Source organism: Drosophila ananassae, chromosome 2L (assembly GCF_017639315.1).
Source record: "Drosophila ananassae strain 14024-0371.13 chromosome 2L, ASM1763931v2, whole genome shotgun sequence".
In the NCBI taxonomy this organism is placed as follows: Eukaryota; Metazoa; Arthropoda; class Insecta; order Diptera; family Drosophilidae; genus Drosophila; species Drosophila ananassae.
This window is the reverse complement of record NC_057927.1, coordinates 2335126-2360463: the sequence shown is the minus strand read 5'-3', so window position 1 is coordinate 2360463 and position 25338 is coordinate 2335126. Positions and strand designations below refer to the sequence as shown.

At 42.5% G+C, this 25338-nt stretch overlaps 8 protein-coding genes across 10 annotated transcripts in view; 6 read left to right on the top strand and 2 right to left on the bottom strand.

Moving 5' to 3' along the window:
* LOC6500128 (heparan-sulfate 6-O-sulfotransferase 1) overlaps window positions 1-1954 on the top strand; it is a 74967-nt gene extending 73013 nt beyond the window's left edge. Inside the window, exon 6 of the mRNA XM_001953131.4 lies at window positions 618-1954. Within this exon, the coding sequence (XP_001953166.2) occupies window positions 618-753 (136 nt within the window). The 3' untranslated portion in view covers window positions 754-1954. The remainder of the gene's footprint in view (window positions 1-617) is intronic.
* Window positions 1955-2778: 824 nt separating this feature from the next.
* Window positions 2779-5067, top strand: LOC6500130 (solute carrier family 22 member 19). The gene is made up of 4 exons (XM_001953130.4): window positions 2779-3376; window positions 3436-3590; window positions 3671-4297; window positions 4351-5067. The coding sequence occupies exons 1-4, from the start codon at window positions 2829-2831 to the stop codon at window positions 4902-4904; spliced, it is 1884 nt and encodes a 627-aa protein (XP_001953165.1). The 5' UTR covers window positions 2779-2828; the 3' UTR covers window positions 4905-5067.
* A 784-nt stretch (window positions 5068-5851) lies between these two features.
* LOC6500131 (solute carrier family 22 member 13) lies at window positions 5852-9367 on the top strand. Its single transcript, XM_001953129.4, has 5 exons — window positions 5852-6153; window positions 7289-7983; window positions 8045-8551; window positions 8624-8767; window positions 8827-9367. Exons 2-5 carry the CDS (start codon window positions 7326-7328, stop codon window positions 9222-9224), a joined length of 1707 nt encoding a protein of 568 aa, XP_001953164.1. The 5' UTR covers window positions 5852-6153; window positions 7289-7325; the 3' UTR covers window positions 9225-9367.
* Window positions 9285-12269, bottom strand: LOC6500412 (putative fatty acyl-CoA reductase CG5065). The gene is made up of 9 exons (XM_001953128.4): window positions 12198-12269; window positions 11240-11674; window positions 10963-11187; window positions 10832-10899; window positions 10672-10767; window positions 10154-10608; window positions 9820-10097; window positions 9549-9759; window positions 9285-9494 (listed from the first exon to the last, which is right to left on the bottom strand). Exons 2-9 carry the CDS (start codon window positions 11310-11312, stop codon window positions 9428-9430), a joined length of 1473 nt encoding a protein of 490 aa, XP_001953163.1. The 5' UTR covers window positions 11313-11674; window positions 12198-12269; the 3' UTR covers window positions 9285-9427.
* Window positions 12031-14615, top strand: LOC6500132 (solute carrier family 22 member 3). The gene is made up of 2 exons (XM_001953127.4): window positions 12031-12875; window positions 13329-14615. The coding sequence occupies exons 1-2, from the start codon at window positions 12143-12145 to the stop codon at window positions 14333-14335; spliced, it is 1740 nt and encodes a 579-aa protein (XP_001953162.1). The 5' UTR covers window positions 12031-12142; the 3' UTR covers window positions 14336-14615.
* A 197-nt stretch (window positions 14616-14812) lies between these two features.
* LOC6500133 lies at window positions 14813-15367 on the top strand. Of its 2 annotated transcripts, none has more exons than XM_032456402.2 (3): window positions 14813-14847; window positions 14900-15158; window positions 15225-15367. In XM_032456402.2, exons 2-3 carry the CDS (start codon window positions 14942-14944, stop codon window positions 15359-15361), a joined length of 354 nt encoding a protein of 117 aa, XP_032312293.1. In that variant the 5' UTR covers window positions 14813-14847; window positions 14900-14941; the 3' UTR covers window positions 15362-15367. The 2 variants fall into 2 exon arrangements, with proteins under 2 accessions (XP_032312293.1, XP_032312294.1); XM_032456403.2 differs by having other exon boundaries at window positions 14817-14847; window positions 14903-15158.
* A 47-nt stretch (window positions 15368-15414) lies between these two features.
* On the top strand, window positions 15415-15759 carry LOC6500134. The gene has a single exon (XM_001953125.4). It carries the CDS (start codon window positions 15415-15417, stop codon window positions 15757-15759), a length of 345 nt encoding a protein of 114 aa, XP_001953160.1.
* Window positions 15760-16467: 708 nt separating this feature from the next.
* LOC6500411 (rho GTPase-activating protein 92B) lies at window positions 16468-25161 on the bottom strand. Of its 2 annotated transcripts, XM_001953124.4 has the most exons (5): window positions 24917-25161; window positions 24377-24648; window positions 21764-21939; window positions 18422-19388; window positions 16468-18000 (listed from the first exon to the last, which is right to left on the bottom strand). In XM_001953124.4, the coding sequence occupies exons 1-5, from the start codon at window positions 24964-24966 to the stop codon at window positions 17207-17209; spliced, it is 2259 nt and encodes a 752-aa protein (XP_001953159.1). In that variant the 5' UTR covers window positions 24967-25161; the 3' UTR covers window positions 16468-17206. The 2 variants fall into 2 exon arrangements, with proteins under 2 accessions (XP_001953159.1, XP_044570114.1); XM_044714179.1 differs by lacking the exons at window positions 21764-21939; window positions 24377-24648; window positions 24917-25161 and adding an exon at window positions 19465-19619.
* Window positions 25162-25338: the final 177 nt, after the last annotated feature.

Genomic DNA, 25338 nt, shown 5'->3' with positions numbered 1-25338 from the left:
CGAGACTGCAATCCTGCAAGGCGGCCTTTTGTCTTGCCCTGCACAAAGGCCGCTTATGACCTTTGACATTTTCTGCAATGCTCACAATGCCCCGGGGCAAGGTAAGTGGGACGACTTGCTCAAGAAATGGATTTATTCATTGTGCATACAGCTGTACTGGTTGGTTCCGTTCCTCGTAACTCGTATCTTGTATCTTGTACCTGGGGCAGCTGCATCGCCAATTGAGGGTTCTTTTTATGGTGGGGTGCTGTTCATAAGGAAACACTCTATTGCGCACAAGTAAATTGAGCAGCTTTTGTAGGCAGAGCGACAATGGTGGTAAGGAGGTAGCGTCGGATCGGGTCAGGGGGTCGGAAACACGGGAAACAAAAAATTAAACAACGGAAGGGAAATGCAAACACAAGTTGGGAAATTCTGAAAATCGTAGCATAAAGTAGATTACGCATTCACGCAACTGGTGATTACCGATTTGTCTACCTGAATGATTTAAAGGAAGTACTGCGTATGTTTCCCTTACATCTCAGCAGGAAACTAGATGCAAGATCTTATAGTATTTTTTGTTTTCAATAATCTTACTTTCATATTTACTTATAAACATTTTTTTATTTTTCTTTCAGTTTTGAACATCTGAAGGCGAAGGATGCGAACTTTGAGCAGCGGTACGCCAATCTGGGCAACATCTTCTACAAGCAGGGCGTCACGGAATTCAACTGGGACAGCAATGTGGAGGATGGGCTCAGCACGGATCATTGAACTCGAAACCAAATATTAACATTTAGAGACTAGACTTAGAACACACCAACTCATAATTATTTAGCTGGGCAGGGCATTTTAGGGGCGGTCACCGAGGTTATTTCTAAAACCGCAAAAGCAACAGCATAAAAATCAACCGAAGGACTTTAAACTAGTGTCTAAGCATAAAGTTAATGTAAGCAGATAAAAAACAAATAGCGGACTTGGCTTGTTTCGTTAATGAGTAATGAAGAGCAGTTAAGGCAAATCTCTGAGCGCTAATTATATCGAAACTACATCCTAAGCACAACTCTGAAACCTATCCTACTTATACTCCTCGATGATAAGTCGCACCCCAATAAGTCATCGGATGAATTGTAAATACTTTCGCATAATATTTTATAAGCACGTATGTAAACTCAATTTCAATCTGTTGTGAGAGGTGCGAGCAAACTCGAATCACATTTTTTCATCACTTTACTGAAACCACCACACACGCTATACATCATAATAAATAATTAATTTTAAAATGTAGCAATATTTGATAATGTTTAAAGTTTGTTTTATTGTTACGCCAAGTCTCTGCAAAGCCAAATCCCCACATTTAGTCCAAGTGCATAGTGCTTGGAATATGTTTTCGATCCAACATCGCATTTATTTTATTTTACAAAATAGACAACCCTGTAAATACGGCAGAATAACCCCAAACCTTATTTAGATGTGAGCAATGAAATTAACTTAATTGGTATAATTTAACAAACAATGTTTTTGTCATTCAATGTGGACTTACCGAGAGTTAGAGAGTTGTTAACAAAAATAATTGTTTCAGACAATAATTAATTGGAGATTGAAACCAAACGAAAATCGATAAAATTTATGCAAAATTTGATCAAACAAAGCCAACGAAAAATATACAAAAATACCTAAAACATTAAAAAGCATAACCAGTTGCCCTAAAAAACAATGATGTAAAATATTTCCATCTATAAGAAATAAGCATTTGCCATTTTATATACACAGAAGCCATAACTGAATTGTGGAATTGCAAAAATATCAAGCATGCTCACCAGCAATTCTCATTTTGTTCGTTTGTATAATTTTTGATGACAAACATTTTTGTAGCAAAGCAACTCGCTATGAGTAATATTAAAAAGAAAGCAAAACACAAATCAAAGCAGGTCAAAGTGAATAAAACAAATGAATTATTCAATATATTTCATGACATTCTTTGTTTTACTTTTTTAATGGGAGGGAGGGTATTTCTTTGATCAGATTGGATGCACCAACCAACCAATATAGATAGATATAGGACTTGGTGAAATGAGCCCAGCATCCTAATGTATTACTACGCATCTTCTCTCTTGTTCCCATGGCCTACTTTTAGGCATTATATTTATTTAATTTTTTTAATAAGAAACGAAATATTAGCCATATTCTTTTAATTGACCTCTTTACTCTCAAGAGCTTATTTAGGTTGAAATAAAGAACATTTATCCATTAATTTATTTACTTTCTATCACTATTAACAAAATGGATGCATAAGGTACTCTAGAAGAGAAGAGTCTCTCTTAGTAACAGGAACACCCTCTTTTAAAAAACGCAGGACAATCAAGATTCAAAGAAGGCAATTAGTTCCTGGAAAATCCGCTCTACTTCCATCCGGTTCCAATTCGATCAGGTTTCCAAAACCACTCGCTAATTATTAATTTATTTACACTTTTTGTAAGCAAGCCCAAAGTGTGAAATTCAACTAGCTGTAAGCTACTTTATTAGATAAAATATTAATGGAAAGTTTATTCGCCCTTCTTGAAAGACAATGAATATTTATGATGTTCTAAGTAGATCTTCCTCGTTTTGCAGCACGCTGACGTCATGAATTGCTTGGATGCGATGAAAACAAACCTAAAATAAGCCATAACCCAGACAGGGCGCAAAATCTCAAACTAATTTGCACCAATTTGAGGGGACAACTAAACAGTAGCGCAAACATCGTTTTCCCTCCCGTGGAATATTATCACAGCGGACCGATGAGATCGATGAAAAATTAGCAAACTCAGTGCTCGTACGTACGCCGATGGGGTAACCTCACCCGGAAGATGTCGACGGCTGAAAATCAAGGACAAACGTCCTCCAATCCGGATGTGGTGGAGCAAGTAAATGGCAGTTTCGGTCGCTGGCAGCTGCGAACCATTCTGCTGATCTTTCTGTGCAAGATTCCCAGTGCCTGGTTTACGGTCATTATTGTTTACACTGCTCCGTTTCCATGGAAGGGCGAACTCGTCTGCCATCCATCTGATTGGAATGCCAGTGTGTCACGGGTGGAGCCCGTGAGTCGTAACCAACAGCTCTGGCAAGATGCCCGCAGCACGGATCGACTATTCAATGTGGACGTGTGCAACGCGTATGCCCAGTCCTTGACCCGAGGCTTCGTCCGGAGTCACGGCTCAGAGTGGAATGCCACGGAATCGGAACGTTCTCAATCTTCCCTACCTTGCGAGCACGTGGAACACACATCGGATTACAAATCCCTGATCACCCAGTTTGATTTGATTTGCTCTCGACGCGTCCTTGTGGCCATGACCCAATCCTTTCATGCCCTCGGAGCTTTAATAGGAGGTCTTATGGCTTATTCGGCTCTAAAAATGTTTGTATTTTTAATATCACAACTATATCAATAATTTTAATCACATTTTTTAACCACAGAATTAGTCCACGACGATTGATGCTGCTCGGAATGATTGGTCAAATATTTTGCGGGAATCTAACTGGCTTGGTGGATACTTACCAGTTACACATCTATTTTCGATGCCTCACCTCCATGTTTTGTGCTCTAATGTATACTTCCGGACAGTTTATTCGTGAGTATTCATCGTTATTCATGAAGTAAACACAAAAGACTTAAGACACGAACTTACATAAATTTTCTTCTTCTTTTTAGTTAACGATATTACCTCGGGAAAAGCTCGCATAATAGTGATTACTTTGTCGGAACTGTTTTGGTCTATTGGCCTCGTCCTGCTGCCTGCCATTTCTATATATTTCGATAACTGGAGCTATCTATACGTGGCTATATCCTCTTCGTTGATTGTCCTGGTTTGGCTGCATCGCTGGATTGCCGATTCCCCGCGATGGCTACTGCAACACGAACGTGTGGAGGCAGCACTTCGTCAGCTCTTGGAATCTGCTACTTACAACAACCGAAAGGTACCTCTGACCCTGGATGTACAGCTAACAGGATACGCCAAGGACCTGGAGCTAAAGGCCGAACAAAAGCGAAGCTACTGCCAAATCTGGGATGGCGAAACGAAGCGCAGTCAATTGATTTATATTCACTGCATCTGGGGTGCTGCTATGGTCATATATACCATATCCCTTTTGATGATTCGGAACTTGGGAGCGGAACAGGTGCACGTTAACACAGCTGCCTTGGGATTCGCAGAAATGGTAGGTGTCTTTATAGGCCTCTACATGATCCTTTACACGCGTCGCCATTGGCGTTGGGCAGGAAATCTCATGACTATATGTAGTCTTATAACATATCTCATTTGGCTGCTGCCCGAAACAGGTAAGATTGTGTTTTGAGGGTTCCATCATTTTGCTAATGTATATCACTTTCAGAAAGAAACTCACGACGCGTTGGCTTGGAGTTGGTGTTTTGGATCATTTTAAAAATGGCCAACTCGGCCACAATCGCTGTGCTAACCACCTGCACAGGTGAGATGGTATCCACCGAGAAGCGTGTATATCTGATGCTCTCCGTGGTTGGATTCAGCCGGACGTGCCTGGTTTTTTGTCCACTTCTGAGTTGTCTCACCGTCATCCATCCCCTGGTACCCATTACCATTCTATCCACCGTTGGCACTATCTATGGATTGGCCTTGCGACGACTGAATCGTTACTACTGGAACACGGAACAGCCGCCCATTAGTCGAGTGCCAACACCAAATACCTATCGCCGCCAATCGGCTATAATCCTACGTCGATACAGCAGCACTAGCTCAGAAATCAGTGGTTACAGCAATGAGCTCCTCAGTAACTTTGAGAGAAATATAGCCGTCAGTATAGCTGATATATGGCATATTAACTTTCATCCCGCCAGTGAGTGTGAAATTGAAATGGAGCAGCATAACGGAGAAGAAGCTTTAAAAACTCGAAGCTCAGAAACCATTTAAAAAGCTTTTTTAGCCTAAAAATAGGCTTTAGAACGTATAGAAACTTTAAAATAACCGATAAATTAGTGCACCTTATAATAAATCATTTTAAATTGTTTTTAAAAGAAAAAAATGGGAGTGTAGATAGTTTAAATAAATAAGGAAAACATATAACAAATTTAAACTGTTAAAACAACATTTTATTTCGCCATAAAATAAAACCCGTATCAAAGATAATCGCATATGAAGCCTTTAGCGTCATAACTTGTTAATTAAATTAAACGATTTTCTTTTGTTTGTGGATGGCATTATGGCCTCAATTAACAAACAGTGTCATCTTAATTGTATTAAATTAAATAAATCCAAAATATATGATGACGAAAAGTACATCCTGGATGAGAAAATATTCAAAAGATTATCGCCATACGATAGACCTAAGGTAAATCGAAAACACAGAATTAATGTAGGTCAAAAGCATCGATGTGTCATTGATTTGGCTAAATTGAAAAGCCGCAGACAATAAAGATTAAAATAGAAATCCGCAATTAAGGTAAAGGAGAACTTGAGAAAGACCAAATGCAAACGCTGATAACTTAAGTAATAACATTATGACTCCCAAACCATAAACCCTCTATTGGACACCCCCTTGCTGACTTTTCCGCTGATGATAGTGCAAACATGATAGGGGTAGATACAATAGAAACTAATAAAATAAAGAACATTGAAAGGCAAGCTATCGATCCGCCATGTATTCAATAAAATTAAATATTAAATGGTCAATAAAAATATGAAAAATAGGCAGAAGCAACACAAAATATGTAGCCCACAAAAATGTTTAATTTCTAAAAGTATAAAGCTGTGTATTTTTGTTAACCCCTTTAATAAGTTTTTATTATTTGAGCAAATTCATTAAGAAAATTAACGCTCCGAGTGGTCGGTCATTCGGCTTCGACTTCATGGGGCTATAGCCCCTTGTGGCGGAATCCAATTCAGTTGCCATTTGATTCTCAACCGATTGAGACGCGTCCGCTGCTCCATGAAATTCATTAGAAAATCGGTTGGGAGACGTGCGAATTGGAAATCTACCATTTACGAACTCATAACTGAAACGCGTGCATAACTTTTATTGTCGCCTAATTAATTTATGTGAATTTGTATGCCAACAAATGAACAAACATCCAACAGACATTGATGGAAAAAAACAATAGTTTTATGAATTTACGAAAATATATGTGTCTTTAGAATCTAAAAATTGTGATATACATAAGAGGTTTGTGTGTTTAATAAAATAAATATTTTATAAAAGTTAAAGAGACATTTATTAACTAGCTCTATAGCCCAACTTCAAACACTTCAAAGATTAATTTATTTAAAAGCTTTGTTGAACCCACTTAATCATACTCATAATCAAAAAGTCGAGCATTCCATTAATTTGATACGAGTACGCCTAAGCAGTTTCTGTCCCAGTGGCAATTATTAATTTGCATTTGGGCTTGAAACAAGTCATTCAAGTAATGGCACGACCTGCCGTCACTATCACAATTTAGACATCTACTAGATCGAATAGGAAATTCAAATAGTCCAGGCCAACGCGACCAGTTTTCCGCAATTAGCACCTACCGTAAAATATGAATTTAAAATATTTAGACGACCAATAAATGGACAGACAGATGGGCCTCGAGGTGGGGCTACTTTTGTACCAGACAATGGATAATTAGCACCTGCGAAATTGAAGCATAAAGAGTCCGTCAATATAGATGATCCAACAAAGGAAATATCTCCAGGGAATTAACAGATAAATTCTACAACTGCAAACCTTTCACAATATTTGCTCTCTGCAAATAAGGGCTAAATAATCAGATAGTACCGTGCCGCGGAGTGCAGTTCATTATCTGATTTTAATCAAGTACCGTCTGGGACATCGATATAAATCTAATCTCTAAGTGCGAAGCGTGATTTTTAATATCACATTGATAACCTCAATCGCGTAAATCTTGGCTAATTTATTAATGAATCCAAGAAAGGTTACAGAATATTTAATTGCAAAAAAAAATGTGATAAGTAGTTGAAATAATTTATTAATTCATTACAAGCTTAAGCTAACATTAAAACATGGGTATGAGTAATGTGAATGAATTTAAAAACTAACAAGGTGAAAGTATATCTTGTTTCATCGATATTGGCATTCATAAGTTATCCATGTAAAATTAAAAGTCAATCAAATGTCTACTGACCTCACTTATTTCAAGAATCTCGCGTGATACTCAATGCCTTTGATCGACTGATTTCAGCTGTAAACCGCATTCAATTTGTATCAATTGTGAGGGACGGCTGTTTGGGTCTCTGAAATAATAATAGTAATGAAAATAAACAATAACGTATAAATAAATGTTTCATATTCGCAGAAAGTCACACTGAAGACAGACAAGTGATCGCACGAAAATGGTCAATCAATCGCCCGCCCGAGGACCGAGCTCTCCGGTTATTCATAGATCCGTAACTCCGGAGGATGACACAAGTAAACGGATTCCTCCAGCAGTGCCAGGAAGCGATATCATTGGGGATGTCGTGGGTGACTTCGGTATCTGGCAGCTGAGGACAATTCTGATCCTCTTTTTGTGCAAAATTCCTGCCGCTTGGTTTATGGCCTGTATTATATTCACCGGACCAGAACTATATCCAGTATCGGAGTTTACCTGTGATACCAGCTATCTGGAGGACTCTAATGCCAGCTACAGTGTATCGGACAACCAGTGCTATGTGCTGGAGGAATCGTCTGGCAGCAGAAGTGAATGCCAGCAGTTCACCTACATGTCAAGTTTTGATTCCCTAATCATGCAATTCAACCTGGTTTGTCTTCGGGACATTTTTGTGGCTTGGACCCAGTACTGGCATCTGTTTGGTGTCCTAGTTGGAGGTGTGGTGGGAACTAAGATGATGCTGGGCATTAGTCCAAGAAGCACATACTGTGTGGGTGCCGTGGCCCAGATTGTGTGCGGAGTTGTCACAGGATATGCCCGAGATTTCAGCCTCCACTGCGCCTTCCGCTGTCTCTCCGCCGTTTGTTGTGCCATTATGTTTACGGCTGGACAAGCGATATGTAAGTTGGAATATTCTATTTTAGTAATTATTAAATAAACCGCTTTATATTAATTTTCAAGTTGCCGACATCACCGCGGGTGTTCATCGAATTGGCGCCATTATCCTGTACGACACCTTTTGGTCTGTTGGCGTGATCCTGCTGCCGGGATTATCCTCTTTCTTCAACAGCTGGTCTCTTATCTACGTAGGCATTACCTTCCCAACTGTTTTATTGATCCTGCTGCTTTACTGGACCCCAGACTCGCCCCGCTGGCTCCTCCGACGCGCCGCCGACCGGTTTGCCATCGACCATGTGGAGGAAATTGTTCGTGAAGGAGCGGCAATTAATGACCGTACTTTCAAGATTCCGCCGGATTTCCGGCAGCAACTAGAGCAGTTAAGTGAACAACTCAAGGCCCAACCAGCACCGGCTCCTTGGCGCCAGCTGTGGGTGGGAAAAAGGGCCAAGACTCATATGGTGGCCGCCCATCTCGCACTGGCCTTCTTTGTCATTAACTTCATGGGCATGCTGTTAAATATTCGATCGTTTGGAAGGGACTACCTAGTGCCTAATACCATAGCCATGGGTAAGATAACACTAGAAATCAATAAGAAAAATCATTTAGTATCTAAATTAACTGAAATCTTTTACTCTTTAGGATTTTCCGAAATCATTGGGTGCTTTTTGGCTCTTCACTTTACTTTGAAGCACAACAAGTGGAAGTGGCAATGTGCTGGAGTCTTCAATATATTAGCTGGAATGCTAGGCTGCCTGGGCTGGATCTGGACTAATGCTGATTCTAGTAAGATTTCAATTACCATTTCAATTAAAAAACCAAATCTCATTTAATGTCATCCTCAGTGGATGCAGATCTGAAGGTCTCGCTCTGGATGATTATCGCCACAATTCCGAAGGCAGCGGTTTCTTGTGCCCAATCCATGATCCTAGCCTGCATGAATGAGCTGGTGCCGGCGAACAAGAAGCAGCTCTTCGTCTTCTCAGTGGTAACCTGGGCACGTATTTGGCTCCTTTCCGCACCTTTCTTCAATGTCCTGAAAAAGATTGACACCGCCCTGTCGCTGACATCCTACTGTGTCTTCAGCATCTTGGGTGGAATTTGCACCACGTTGCTCCTTACGCCCAGACTAAGTGTCACCCCGGCTGTGCCCCAAGTGGAGGCTAATGACAAAAAGGAACAATCTCCTCTGAATGCTGCAGTTTGGACCATCAAGTCGGATGTTAACAATACGCGATTGTAGGAAAACCTTTTGATTTTTATTTCTGCCAATGCCTATTTTTTGTATTACTTAACTAAAGAAACTTTCTTCTGTGATTAGGTTAAGTGAATTGTTATTCTAATAGCTTGCAGTTATTCTACACATTAAAAATATTTTAAAAAGTGCATCCACCTTCTTATGTCTTACTTTCGACAGAAACTGAGTTCTTAAAAACAAATATTTGACTAAAATATGAAATAGACTAGAAGAAGATAAAATAACAGATGCAGGAATATCCAGAACCAGTAGACTCTATCAAAAAATATATGAAATTGAGATTCCTAGAGTTTTCTTTTTAAAACTTACTTGGTCACCATGAATTTATTTGATTGAAAGGTGAACTTTTCGCGATGAAGGTATTTGTTAATGCCAATCATATGCCGTCGCACATAATCATCATAGTCCAACTCGTCCAGATTCCAATAGAGCATAGGATACGAGCCATTTTGAATTACTTCCTTAAAATAATAGCGACTCTTGTTTTTGAAGATCCATTCGTTTAAAGAGAAAAAGCTTCCTAAAAATATGTGTATTTGCTAAAAACCATTTTTAAAGAGATTTGATCTTCAGAGATTACCTGCCAAACAGGCTTGTCGGAATTTCTTGGCTATGGGAGTTACAAGTCGCTTCTTTTGAGCCAACACAAGGGTCCGTAGATCCATTAAAAGGGCAGGAACAAAGTGTAATGCCCAAACGGCCAATTCATGCTTAAAGGCACTGCATCGATATTTGAAATTCGGAAACATAATCATACGCCGTGTGGGATAAATTCGAGACCACTTCATGGTGAGTTCTCCCAAATGCTGCCAGGTGATGGGATTGGTCACACCCGAGGTGGCATTACAGATGCTTAATCTTAAATAAGAAATGTTTAAAATTCATTTGATTCATAAAAAGAATTAGTGCCTTACCTTCCTAACTTTGCTTTGCCGACCATCATAATCATGGCATTCACCACAAAATCCACAGGAATAATGTCGCATATAAGGTCTTTATCACCCAGAATACTACTGATTCCTCCCTTGCCAATCTCCATCATTATTCCACTGATGGCCTGGATATTATCAATCCAGCCTGGATAAGGTTCCCGATAGGCTGCCGTAACAATAGAAGGTCGCACGATCACAATCGGAATTACATTCTTGTAAGAATTCACGATTTGTTCGGCGATTGACTTGGTAAAGGTATAGGTATTGACATGAGGGCCCTTTATATAGTCCGCTAGACGGTTTAGATAATCATCCGGTATTTTTTGGGTAGCGGCCAGAAACTGACGCCAATCCACTGGCGGCATGGTGGGGTACACCACCTCATCCACATACTTGCGACCTGGATTGCAGTAGGCCGTCGAAACATACAAAAAGCTCTGAAAAGAGACACAGTTAGAGAAGATTCGTCAAAGTCCTCACCTAGGTAGGGCTTCACTTACACGCAAGTGAGTCATCTCCCTGCAGAGCTCTAGAAGATTGTAGGTGGCCTGGGAGTTGACGCGGGCAGCCACCTTAAGACACTCATTAAAGCGCACCTAAACAAAACACATAAAAAGTCTCTTCAAGGCATTAACTTTTGGGATTCCCCTGACAACTTACGGTCGCGGCACTGTGGAAAATAATGTTTACCTCGCCACACAACACTTTCCTGTCCGACTCATTTAAACCTGTTGGTGGAGTTGGGTCTGGTTAATTCCTGAAACTTTGTAAACAACTCACAAAAGTCATACCAAAGTTGTCGTCTTCAATATTGCCAGAAAAGTGAAAGATTTTCTTTAGTCTTTCCGGATGATTATTTCTTAGCCGCTCGAATATGGGATTCTGGAGGAAAACCCGGAAACGCTCTTCCACGGAAACTCCTCCCTTGGGGCGGATCAGCATATATATACGCTTGATTTGAGGAAAACTCCAAAGCAGTTTCTCCAGCAGCGTCTTCCCCACAAAACCAGTGGCTCCTATAACAACATTACCTTCTAATTCGGTTTTAATTACGGAGCACAGACGCACCTGTTATAAAAACCACTGAATCTTGATAGATGTCTGACTGCTGATCCATAGTTTCCAACTCTGTAGTTTCCATGATGTGTGGCCACTTGGAAGCCACAAATGCTACTGATCGGATTCAAACTCGCACTCACTTTCCAACGGCCAGCAAATGGCTTGGCTTTTGGTCCTCCAGAAACAAGTTTTCCATGAAAATGCCAGTGGAAAACGCAATTGACCAACGAAAGTAAACAACCCAGACGTAACTCTTTTGGCCAATAATATTACGTCATATATGGATGCTGTGTGGTTTTATTTAGTTCATGATCAATGTTCGATTCCATTCAAGGAATAGACTACTATGAACTCTTTAGAAACAAATGCATATAGCGATTTTCACTCCTTTTTTTGTTTTGTAAAGAGCTTCAATATTTCTTGTCTTCTACCATTTCGTATTACCTACAAAAAATTAAAAAAAACCACAACACATATTAAAAATATTTACCATTTATATTACATAACATCAAGGATGATTTTGATCTGTTTTGAACAAAAAAAAGAAGTCCACACCTTAAACTAGACCGCAAATTTTAATAGAAATACGCATTCCGGTGTTGTTTACCAGGCCAATTCATTAGCTTCAATCATGACAAGTGTCCGTCCGGAAAGTCTTCTCCCCCGTTCCCGATCGAACCGGCTACCAAAATAGACCGCATCTTGGATCGGTTGGATGTTTGCCCAACCAGTTAGGAACTCCGCTTATTTGGACTGATTTGATTAGCGACGATGTCGTAGGCAGGCACCGCAACGCGGAGCTCACCAACGAATTTACCTGCCTAGGTGATGTGCTAAGCGAAGTCGCAGTCATGCTGAAGGGTTGTCACTCCCCAGACGTGGTTACTAAATTTCGGAGCTGACTAACAAAGGATGAAGGACCTTAACAGATCTCAAGGCTGGATGCCACAAATCCGTCGAAACTCACCCATGCCATTGGTTGTGGGTCACCTAACCCAGGTTTTCACCTGCTCAGATCCAGAGGCCAGAGGTGCCGAGGAACCTACTCCACCGCCTTCAAAAACACATCCTGTGGATGACAGCGAAACTGATGTGGTCAATCAGATCCTTGGGGACTTTGGTCCTTGGCAGCTTCGCTCCCTGCTAATCTTATTCCTGTGCAAGATTCCCGCCGCCTGGTTAATGGCATGTATCCTGTTCACGGCTCCAGATCTCTATCCCATGGAGGAATATACCTGCGACACCAGCACATTCGGCCCTGCTGACAATTGTTCCGTATCTTTGGATCACTGCTATGTGATGGTCGATTACGGAGACTCTGGATACGCCATGCGTCAGTGCCGCAAGTTTCTATACACCACCGGATTCCACTCCCTGACCATGGAATTCGATCTGGTGTGTTTGTGTGACTTTTTTGTGGCCTGGTCCCAGTACTGGCATCTTTTTGGGCTGCTCATTGGCGGTGTAGCGGCTACGAAGTTGATGCGAGTGCTCAGTCCCCGCCAAATTTATGGCACTGGTATTTGGTGCCTTCTGATTTGTAGTCTGCTGATGGGCCTGGTCAAGGACTTCAGTCTACATTGTGGTCTTCGTTGCCTGGCTGCTGTTTCCTGCTGCTTTATGATCACCTCGGGACAGACCATATGTAAGTAGAAGAATTAAATCTTCAATTCCTTTATATTTTTAGTGTAATAGATAAAACATAATTAAAGTATAGTGACCCACAATCCTTCTAAAAGTAAACAAATTAGTTACTTACTGAAGGTAGCTCCTCTCTGTACTGAACTCTGAGAAGAACTGAGCTTTATCGGAATTTATGATATCATAATTTATCATGAGATTTCGCGGGAAAGAGACAACTTGCTAATCAATGATCACAAAAATGAAATAGATCTTATTAGGGGCTAGCCAATTGGAAACCTTAACTTGAATTTATGACCAATTGAATTTGTGATTTGCGGGTTCACTTCACTCTTTTATATAATTATTTGATTATAATATTATTTTGTTATTCATAAATATCCACAACACTAAAATTTCTATATAATATGAAATCTAAATATGATCATCAGTAGTAATTTTTTTATTTATGTTTCAGTTAGCGACTTAACAGGAGGTAGCCATCGACTGTCAGCCCTCTTGCTCTACGATTGCTTCTGGGCCCTTGGATTGATCGTGCTGCCTGGTCTCGCCTCAGGAGCTCCCAGTTGGCAGCACATATACCTTGGGGTAACTCTCTGTCTTCTGGTGATAGTCTTCCTACTGCCCTGGGCTCCGGACTCACCTCGATGGCTGCTTCAGCACACCAAGGACAATCAGTTGGCTATTGAAAAAACAGTGGAAATTTTACTAGAAGCAGCAAGGATGAATGGAAGCTTCCACAAGGTTTCCAAGGAGCTGCCCCGGCAGCTGGGCCAGTTGAGAGAGAAGTTACAGGAACACACGCACTCCGTCCAGTGGATGGATTTGTGGCTGGGGCAGAAGAAGAGGAAAGCCAGCTTCCATTTGGTGGCTGTCCACATGGCGTTGGCCACTTTTATGATAGTGCACACTGGACTGCTCCTCCACGTTCGCTCCTTTGGCAGGGAGCACCTAGTGGCCAACACCCTGTCGATGGGCCTGGCCGAGATGATGGGCTGTTTCTTGGCCATGTTCCTGACATTCCGGAGGAACCAGAGCAAGTGGCAGTGGGCAGGAGTGTTCGCCATGACAGTGGGTTTCATAGGCAGCATTTGCTGGTTTCTAGCCGAGGAGGCGATGCCCGAGGTTTACGGCCTCACCATGGGATGGCTAATGGCCTCCCTGCCCCAGGCAGCAGTGTCATGTGCCCAGTCCATGATCCTGGCATGCTTGGGGGAGCTGGTGCCCAAAGAACAGAGAAGCTGCCTCGCCTTCTCAGTCGTCACTTGGGCGCGGGTGTGGCAGCTATCCGCCTCTTTCCTCACCCTACTGCGACAGGTGAGCCCCGCCCTCTCACTGACCGCCTTCTGTCTGCTGGTCATCCTGGGCGGTCTCTGCACCAGCTGTCTAAGTACTCCGACGGATAGTTCGGAACCAGACGAAGCCCCAGCTCAGAGGAATCAACAGCTTATCGCGTATACGTAGTGGTGTCTGAGCCAAGTTAGACTTAGTGTCTATCAAGTATTTGCTATCAGTATTCGAATTTAACTCGTTGAACTTTTTTTTAGTATGAACATGACTTAATAAAGATATCTGTCTTATTAGTTAAAAATAAAGATACATATGTACAATAAATAAGAAAAAATGTATGCAAAAATACTTTTATTTTCCACTATAACCAAATGGAATTGAAACCAATGTCCCTCAAGCCCTGGACATACCCGCCCACCGCCACCATACGCTAAGCTGACACACTTATACATGTTAACGTGGAAATAATAAGCACACATGCCTGGCTTAACATCCGAGCACATTGCTCCACAAACAACATATTTCTATTTAGTCGCCTGCCCCGCCCCCAAAACTATTGGCCCCACCTGGCAGAAGCGACAAGCAGAAATCGCAAATCAATAAAAACGAAACCATAAAATTGCCAACCAGCAGCAGAGCCCCTGGAATGGCCCCAGAGTGTCATTCGCGGAGCAGCACTTGGCGTGGTAGGACGACCCTTAGAAAGGAGCAAGTTCGGTTTATAGACTACAATTTCAGCAGAGAGCAGCACAAACCCACTGCATCTGCCATTTGGATGCAATGAAATCAAAGAAATCCGCCTTCGCCAACACATCCACCGGATACGGCAGGCACAAGCACAGCGGAAAGGGTCACTCCCACGGACAAGGACACTCCTCCAACAAGGATAAAGCTGAGACCAAGACCAAACAACGCGATCAAAAGGATCAAAATGAGCAGAAGGAGGAGGACAAGGACTTAAATTCCGGTTTCGGTGACTATCTTCGCACGCCGGAGGGTCTGTAATTAGTTCTTAAATGTTAAACTTATACAATTTCTTTAAGGGTATACTTTTTATTAATAGCATTTGAGATGATGAAACTGTTCGTCTTTGCCAATACCATAATGCTAATTGTGACAATGGCCTGGCCGCATATCAAGGAGCAGTTCTACATGATTAATCAGTGGCTAGAAAGTTTTCGTGAGGCACAGCAGCAGTAAAAACTGAAATAGACTTAAAATACAAAGTGAACGGTGGACACTAGGGGCTAAAAATGGTTGGACCCTTCGTGCAAGGAATGTTTTTGATTGGCATCATCTATTGGTACTCCAAGGGCATGATGTCCATGATCAACGACTATTATCGAGGCGAATTTCAGCGCAAGTTGCAGACGGAAACTGGGCCCAAGCCAAAGGCCGAGGCACCCATCAATGTGGATAACTTTATGGACTACGTGAGGGAGTTGGACTCCCCGGAGGAAGCTAAAAGATATCCCAGAACGGGACCTCTCAATCCTCCCATACATACGGCTTACACCCACACTTTATTAAGGTTTTTGGAAATCACTGGGGCGCTCCCAGCTTTTGATATTTGCCTAAACACTAGCTCCATAAGGTAGCCACCGGACTATTAGTAATATTTTATGTATTTTATATTTTGTTAGAAAATTAGCGTCTATATAAAATATATTGCATACTTTTTGGCTGAGGTCCATGTACACTGTTCGCAAAAAGAAATACAAATAAAATAAAAATGTACATCAAAGCCATTGCATTAAAAACACATTGTGTTGGGCTCCAAATTGGATTTTTTATTCAAACTTTTGCACAATATATACTTTCCGACTTCTGCCCGCTTACTAACCTATCCACAAAACTGTATAAACACTCTAAACTCTACAAATACCATGGAATATATATCGATTTGGTCTTTCGCATGCCGAATGCCTTTTTAATTGCACTCTCACAAGTAAGCTCTCTCCTCCAGTAAGTTTGTTCTTTAATAGTAATATCTTAGAAGCAGCGTGTGAAAATATAGATGTAGATATGAAGTACATATTTAGGTAGTTAATTGGAAGTTATGCAATCTATAGGCTTACAGGATAGGTGCTGTCAGGTATTCATTATATGGCACAATTTATAGCGTTCCAAAAACTATAATTTTTGTAGATTTATATTTTGATCTCACGAGGTCAGTAGGCATTTTATACTTTCATAAGAGTGGGTACTCTAATTCTAAGTTCTTTCTCAACAGACCCACCACACTTTTTAAATCAAATTCAGAAAAAATGGCTAACAAAGTAAACAGTAACAAAGAAGTAAATACATTTCTGATAAAATCATACTCTTCATTTTTTAATGTATATTTTATATACACAACAATTCATCATACATACTTTTATTATAAAATAAAAATAAAAATAGTTGCATTACATATTAATAAAGCAAAATACAAAGCATAATACATCATGCATCCAAGTAACTCACAGAAGATGTAATCATTGGAATCCGAGTTCTCTTCGTGGAGCAACAGAATTCACACTTTACCGAAATCATCATTTTAGAAATTGTAAATCACAATCAAAATTGTCTTTCGTTGGAAAAGGAAACAAAATTGTCGCAAAAGAAATGCAATTACAAAATTAAGGAAACACAAACCATTTCGATCTATCACAACCTTTCAAACAAGGATTAACAATTAAGAGCTCGCATCTGCTAACGTTTAAATCAAATTTTGACGATTGAGTTATGGTGGCCTACTACAGACTATATATATAGATATATATTTTATATGTATACGCATACAAATAAATGGATATCGGTTGATAATGTTATATGGCTAAATTAGATTGCTTATGGACAAGGCAAAAATACAAATGCAAAATACGCAGAGGTTCTTCTCTCTATAATGCACAAGGTCTCCTAACCGCAAGGATCATTTAAATTACGTAATATTGTTCATATTACTGTGCGTTCAAGTCTTAACGAGTAAACAGTAACACCTAATGACTCTTTCTTCTGCGTTTCCACAAAACGGCCGAACCTCCTCTCCTCCTCCGGTATCCTCTAATCCGACTGCTTGCGATTGGTTGGAGGTGGCGGCGCTGGCACTGTTGGCCTCTTGGGTGTTTGAAATGAGTTCGGGGAGATGGGCGTAGTGGCCTGAGGTTGCTGTGCCGGCGGTGGCTGCTGCTGTTGTTGCTGTGGCTCCACTGTCGTAGATTGCTGTTCGTGATTATGGTTGTTCTCCTTGACCGTGGCCTCCTCTCGAGTTCCATTCGTCTCGGCGTTTTCCTGCCGCAGCTTTTCCAGAAAATTTTCAGTTTTGAAGCGAACGCTGCCGTTGCCATTATCAATTGTCGCTTGGGTGGGTGTCACGGCACCCTCGTCATCGCTCTTGCCCTCGTTTTTGCCCATACCTACTCCCAAAACTGCTGGACGTTTGGGGAGCAGGGGCTTTTGCGGCACATCCGGTTTCAGCTTAAAGCTGCCGATGCTATCTGTGCTCTTGCGATCAGCTGTAGGCGAAGGTAAGTTGTCAAGCCCAAAGAATTGCGTTCGAGTCATGGGCACTGGCTTCGCAGGTGTCACGGGAGGTGGAGGTAGGGCCTCTAGCTGCGTGACCTGCGTCGGCTGATTGGCGGCGGGCGTTTGGAACTGTGGCAGGTTCGGCAGAGGCGGCTTCGCAGGTTTCTCCTGTGGCTGCGCTGGCGGCTGCTGTGGAAACAGCTCCTTGGCATGCGGCCGATGCGAAGTCTGTGATGTGGTCATGTTCGCGCCATTCCCATTGGTCGTGGGTGGTGAAGGAGCTGCCTGCTTGTGCCTTCGCAGGGTTCCATAGCGGGGACTTTCTATGACTTCTGCGGATGGGATTACATTAAAGTATTACATCAGATTTTTAAAACAATAATTTAACAACAATCGAACTTCTATAGCTTAAGTCTCGGGGTTGGGAATATTTTTAAATTCGCTTCCACAATGAAAATGAATCAATGGAAAAAGATGAATGACATTTTAATGAACATGAGCAATAAATTTCATTCAAATCTGTTGTATTAAATTTATCATTTAATGCCATTAATATTCACAATTTTAGTTGATAAATCTTTAAAGTAATCAAAAGAGCTTTAAACCATAGATGCTTTTGCTAAATAGACTCTATATGTTAGTTGAAATGTTAAGGTTATATAACGAGTAATAATAAAATTGTCTATAAATCAAATACTGTATTTGGCAGCGAGTGGTTGGAGCTATAGAGTTCAGACTGTCCAGGATGCTTACCACTATCGTGCTTGTCCAGATGCTCGTTCGAAGAGTTCGACTTGCTCTTGCCCTCCACGAAAAGCTTCTGCTTCTGCAGTGTCAGATAGAAGTCGACCTCGCCCGTGAAGAAATAGTCCCACTGGCTGATAAGTAACTCCACAATAATGTTGGCTGCCGACGAGCTGTTCACCTGACCGATGTAGTCGGCGGGAGCGTTGCTGCTCTTGTCGATGCGGGGCCAGAGCATGTTCGGGGACATAACAATGGCCAGGTTCTGGGAGCTCATCTTGTTGTGCACGGAACGCTGCTGGACGAGCGCCAGGAACCGAGTGAGGTAGCGCAGGTTGGCGTAGTTCTCCTTGGGCAGCTTCCCCAGAATGGCTTTGATCTCGGTTTTGCGTTCGGCCTCGCTGTGGCGCTCGGCAATCCGTATGAAGTCCTTGTACAAGCCATACGTGAGCAGGGGCTCCGGCAGCTCGCGGAGGTAGAGCTTCAGGATAGAGCCAATAACGTGCGGATCCTGGTAGTCCAGCGGAAGCGGCGTTTTCACGTGCTGCGCCTCCAGGGCGTGCTTCATACGGCGCAGCTTGGTGCTGGCACATCCCACGCGCAGCAGACCCTCCTCCTCCAGCCCATGCTCCAGCAGGCAACAGCAGCATAGCTCCACGATGTACGAGATCTCGCGGTTCGTAGACTCCAGGTGCTCCTTCAGTGAGGTGCCGAAGCGGGACTTCTCCGTGGCCTGAATGGTGTCCTGGATGCGGGCCAGCGAAGCGTTCACATGTTGCAGAGCCCGCTCGTGGTAGTTTCTTTGGTTGAGCACATAGTCGCGGATACAGCTGACGATCTCGTCCTCCTTGGATATCAGTTCCAGCATCTGTGCCGCCCAGGCGTCACGCTCCTTCTCCAGCTTCACCTCGCACTCCTCTTGCTGGCTCTTGATGTTGTTGACCTTGGCCGCCGGTTCCTCCAGTCGGATTGCCGCCTGCGGGTTGGAATATTGCACTGATTAGTCCACAGTATTATAGATAAGGGGCACTGCCGGGAGAATCGTCACATTCCTTAAACTGGAACTCAAAGTTCAGCCATTCGAATATCTTATCTGCCCAGCCACCACCCTCCACTGGAAATAGTTCTCCTAGCGACTAAGTGACGTGGAGATGATTGGCGCGCAACACACAAATAGATCGACCTCAACCGCAGCCGCAGTTCAGCTTCTCCCGCACACTTCAAGGTCTTTGTTTCGATTCAGATTCCAGACAATGGGCAGTATTTGAAATAAAACGCATATACATAACCCGAATGGGAGCACTGACTAAGGTGGCATTACACACTCCTCAGCTCTTGACTCACAAAGGAGTTTGTCACTAGGCGCAGTGATAAGAAACAATGGACTAAGTGAAGGGATGTCTGACAATGTTCTACTAAAGATCCATAATCCAGAGTACTTTTATATATTAAGTTATAATATTTCATATAATCAAAATACTACATCCTCCATTCTTTCTATTCAAACCTATCACTCCATTATAGACCTGCCAAAAATAGATAGTTACGAGCTTATGTAAACTGATTTAAACTATAACTGATTCGGTTAATCAAGCCGTTCAGCATCACAAAGGGCGGGCTTTATTATGTAAGTTTTGCCCACAACAGCATTATCCATTGTGTGTAAACAAACTGGCTCTGGAACTGGCTCTGGAATTCATCGCCCCATCCCGTATCATAAGGCGGCTAAAAATAAACAAATCGTGACAAATTGCTGTAAATGCTGGCAAGCAGCACTATCTCTGCCAGAGAAGACAATGCCAGCCAGCTAATTATCAATTGCAGCTCCTTGCCAGAGCCACCGAATAGCGACTGTGGCTCTAATGGCTCGAGTGAGTCACCCGATTTCCATGAGCTGCAACCTTTCGGCGACCCACATCATCAGACATCGGAGCGGCACTACTAATTACACATTCCAGGCACCAAAAGTAACACTTCCAAAGACAGAGGCGACCGAGACACTTGTATGTGTATTGTTTTCGGATCGGATCTGTGTCGGGAGTGCAATTAGAACGGCAACAACACGGGAGCGTCTGATTAGCGAATTATGGGGGCGATAAGATTACCGGGGAGTGTAAATAACTTCGGTTTCAGTTTACGGCTCTGCGATACGAATTCAAGCCAATGGTCAGTCGGCAGTCGAGTTGTGTCCATTTCAATTATGATGTCACTCGCGCCAAAGTCAATGAACGTCTTCCGTCACCCTAAACGGGCATCGAACATCAACAAATACAGCGTCTAGTCATCCCCGACCCGATGTCTCTCTATAAGGCATAAGGCGTCGTGATTTGTACAAAATAAAGCGGAAAGGAGAAAAAAATCCAAGCAAAAAAACAACGATAAAAATAAATAAAAAACAATGAAACTTAAAAAGTGACTTTTTGTGTCCAGCTCTGGTAACTGTTCGGTTCCACACTTGTAGTCGCCAATGGCCAGAACCAATCGGGTGTCGAGGAATTGGAACACAAAAAGCCGTTCATCTCATCTCAGTTCAACCCATTTCGATTCCCATTCCCATTTCATCACGCCGAGATTCTCCGGCACAATGAGCCACAGGCCACAGGCCGGGGCGATAAGGCGCCAACAACGCCAACAATCGAATTCGTATCATAAAAACGTAAGCGACAAATACGGACGGACAAACGAAAAGCATGGCAAACAAACAATAGAAACTGGCGTGAGATAAAGCCAGAGAACCAAAGAAAGACCCCACAACAACAGGCCAGCAATAATAATAAATGGAAATTAAAAATTGATTGCTTCTTTTGCCGGCGCTCCATGGCATCCGCCTCGGTACAGTGGTCGTGCTTTGATTGAAAAGTGAGAGGTTTCATTTTACTTGGTAGTTTATGATACCTGATACTGGGAAAGCGCCTATCTGGAAGCTAGGTTCTGGGAAATCCAAGTAAGCCTCTAACTGGGGTAGGGCTCTTACATCATAATAGTGATATGTGAACTTGTTATTGGAATACATCAGACCCTCGACCACAGTGCTATTAAGTTTGGAGAAATATTCAAGAAAACAACTACCGGTGGCTCATTAATCAGAGACCACTTCGCGATTGGATATCGCTGGGAAAGAGCCCCAAATCACTTGACCAGCTGAGCTAACTCTTGGCCAAACCATTATTTCCTCCAAGCAGATTTCTTAATTAATTTAACAATCTGCCATTGTCATCGCGCAGTTTGGTGAAAACGGAAGTACAGCATTATTCACTCGCACGTTTCCCTCACCTGCACCTCGCACATCGCACTTCTGCATGAATATTTAATGGTTGCCTGATGGCAGTTGGATTTATGATCGGCACTCACCTCGTAGCTGCGCTTCAAAGAGGTGTACTCCTGGAGAGTGCGGGATACGTTGCGCTTAAGCGTGGAGATCTCCTGGATTTCCTTGTCCAAGATGTTTTTCAGTCGCCGCACCACCTTAGTCTCCGTCTCCAGCTCGCTCTCGATGATGCACTCGGCCATCGTCTTCTCCAGCTCACCTAAAATATCAACAGATCTTCCATTAAATGTGTTATCTCTTTAGCTATCATTAGTCAGGCTTTCTGAACTCCCTACTCACAAGATGCTTTCTTTCTGAATAGAAACTTAAAAAAAAAGTTATAAAGTAATAACAATGAATGAGTTTATATTCCATTCCTTATCAAGCTCAACCCATTCCTATAAAAGTATATAAAATTATAAACCGAACATAAATAATTTTATTTATTTCTTGTATCGACCTGATGAAACCCCACTATCTAGGGAGTCTAGGTAGTTGCTTTTAATGGGTTAAGTGGCGATGCATAGAGACCCTCTATTCCACCCGCAAGTGAGGAAGTCAATGCTTATTTAAGACCTTATCGCTCAGCGGTAGCTCCAAAGATGTTGGCGTGCCGGTTTCCAGTTACTGGAGTTGCTCCGCTCGGATGCGGGCCAAGTGCGAGGAGGGAGAAGGTAGGTGAGCGAATAGGCGACAGGCGAATGGGTTGACGAGCTGAGTAAGCAAAATTGTGATAATTGTGTGGAGTGCTATGAGACTCGAGGAGGCCCAGCAGCTGAACCCGCAATAAAGGCAAAGAGGTCGCCGGGGGAAGCCTAAGTCTGAAGCGGCACTGGAGTATAACAATTCGAGATACGCTCGATTTTCTTTCCCCTCGTGGGTTGGGATGTGATGGGATGTGATGAGTTGAATTGAAGCGCATCGTGGCTAACAATAAAAGCTAAAAAGGGCGCACAGTGGGTTAAAGTGAGATGATATCGGTCTCTAATTGCGGGGCATTATGAGCTCTAATAAGCTAGTTCCAAGAGGTTGTCCCTCTTGGAGTGATTACTGGCACTATGATTGGGGGTTATGATGTCTACATTTAGCTTTGTGTCAAGATCAACGAGGGCAATTATAATTTGTTTGTAATAACTTTGGGCTATCTTCTTTTAAAAAATTACATAAATATCCAACGTCTTAGTTTTGAAGCACAACATGTCTTTGTTTCAGTCGCCAACTAGTCTGCGATTTGTCTATTTCGACCCAATTATAATTCCGAAAGCGCCTAACTGACGCTCATGAACACACGTACACTGTGGCTACACATTTGCTTAGACCTCCGTGGCCAATCGGGAACGTGGGCAAGTGGCTAAAACAAAGGGGATCGGATCCCTGGAAGTTACACAACCGCCGATGCTCTTGAACCACTGCCATGGGCCAGATGCAGTTGCAGGGACGGGACGGGACGAGCGCAGAGAGCAATTGCATCCAAATTGCAGTTGACGCACACGCATATGCGAGAATGTGGAATGCGAGGCAGAGGAAACGCCAAATGGACGCAATACGAGAAAAATAAAAATAACAAACTGAATGAATGAGTAATATAACCGAAGGGGGAGCGCCCACAGTTGAAAAAGAGCAGAGAAGCGATCGGAAGACCGATCATAACGATGATGTATGAATTCGACTGGGACTTTTACTTTTACTCCCCGGCTAGGCTAGAGGCTAGGCTAGCAGCATAATTATCTCCGTTTGCTCGTGCCAACAATCCGTGAGCGATGTGTAACAAATTTAAATGAAATGCACAATAAATCACACAGGAGTAGGGCAATAAAAGCGGGCGCTAGTGGGGGCGGGATGGGATGGGGTGGCTGAACAAAAAAACAACAAAATATATAAATAGATAATAATGCCAAAACCGCAAATGCTGGCGAACGGGTTGAAAGCAAGAAAGCGGCAAAAAAGGCATAATAAAAATTATAATTATGATTAAAAAAAAAAGCACTCACACCACAACAAAGTAGACAGCTTATTCGCTATATATTAAAACCGACTTGGCTGCCGATGTTGATGTTGATGTTGAGAAATGTAAATGCCACAAGGCCAAGCGACAAGGCGAGGCCGCAAACAACAACACACAGGCAAAACACCCCATCGCACACACAGATACAGATACAGATACAGATACAAACACAACACGCAAGCCCGTGACACAGTCATCCGGGCAGTAGTCTCCGCGCCGCTCCACACAATCATATTTGCAGTATATGTGCATGTCTGCCAGCGATTATCGGATTTGGGCCTCCGAGCGATTGCGAACCACTGTACCCCTTATCAGCAGCATGGGTGCCACACAATCGGCTAGATACTATTTGTGTATGCCATGAATTTCAGGAATTCTGTTTTTCTGGCCATTTCAAATTGCAAATTTTCTATTAAAGACCATTCTTGTAGGGATTTCTAATAAAATCTGGCTTTGAAGGTGTGTCTAGAAACAGACTTGCTAGAATCTACTTGGGAAAGGTCATTTCCATAACAGAAATTAACCATTACCTAACGTGTAAAAAGGACAAAAAAGGACCTACACTCTGAGGATATTAATTCCCATTTCTAAGAGCCCTTTTTATCCCATTTTTTCACTATCGATTAGCTGGTAACACAAGCACATTACTAACCACAATTGGCCAGAACCTTCTGCAGCGGCATATCCTTGGGCAACTCCTTGGCAGACTCATCCAGTGCCTGGGCAATCTTGTAGTGGCTGTTCTTCTTGGTCCGCTTGTCCTGCTCCTCGCTGCTCACCTGGCCATTGCTGCTGCTGCTGCTGTTTCCGCTGCTGCTCAACGCCGGCAGCTTGCGAACAATCTTCTCGATAGTGTCCCGGTATCTGTCCACCTGACGTTCAATAGTCTCCAGCTCCGAATCTTTGCAATCCGACTTTGTGGACCTAGAGCGCGAGAGTGGAAGAGAGAGAGGAGGGGTGGAAAAATTGCCGTTAGGTCATCAGTCGCCCACTTTGCATGTCTTTTGTTATTGTTGTCACTGCTGATGCAGCTGCTGCTCTTCTTGTTTTCCTTTTTTCTGTTGTTGTTGTTGATGCGATGAGGCAACACCTGTCTGTTTATATGTCTGCGCCTGGAGCGCAGTTACATATGTATACTAGCCATAGCCTCACAGCCACATAGCGATACACGTCTGGTGGCCTTTGAACTTACCTTGACAGATTTTCGGCTGCAATTTTGATTTTCGCGAATTGCCTCTTCATTTTGACTGCTTCGCTGGTTTTCCCGCTCGCGTCTCCAACTTTTTCCGCCGTTCGTTTTGTTGTTTTCCGATGTGTAATTAGCTGGGCATTGAGTAAATACTTAAAACTGGCAAATTAGTCATTTCTTGAACGATGTTTTAGTGCTGCCATATGCCATATGAAATCCCCAAAAAACTCCGGTGATGTCGCTACGTTTTCTTTGGTATTTTTTGGTATTTTGCACGAGCTACCCTGTGTACATGGAATCATGTTATCGATGTTCGGTTTCACAATTTAATTCCGCGCCAATTGAATAAAAATAAAACATTTATTGTATCAATAATATTCCTCTAATTTAAGTTTGTCTCTAAGGATTCAGTTTGTCAAAATATA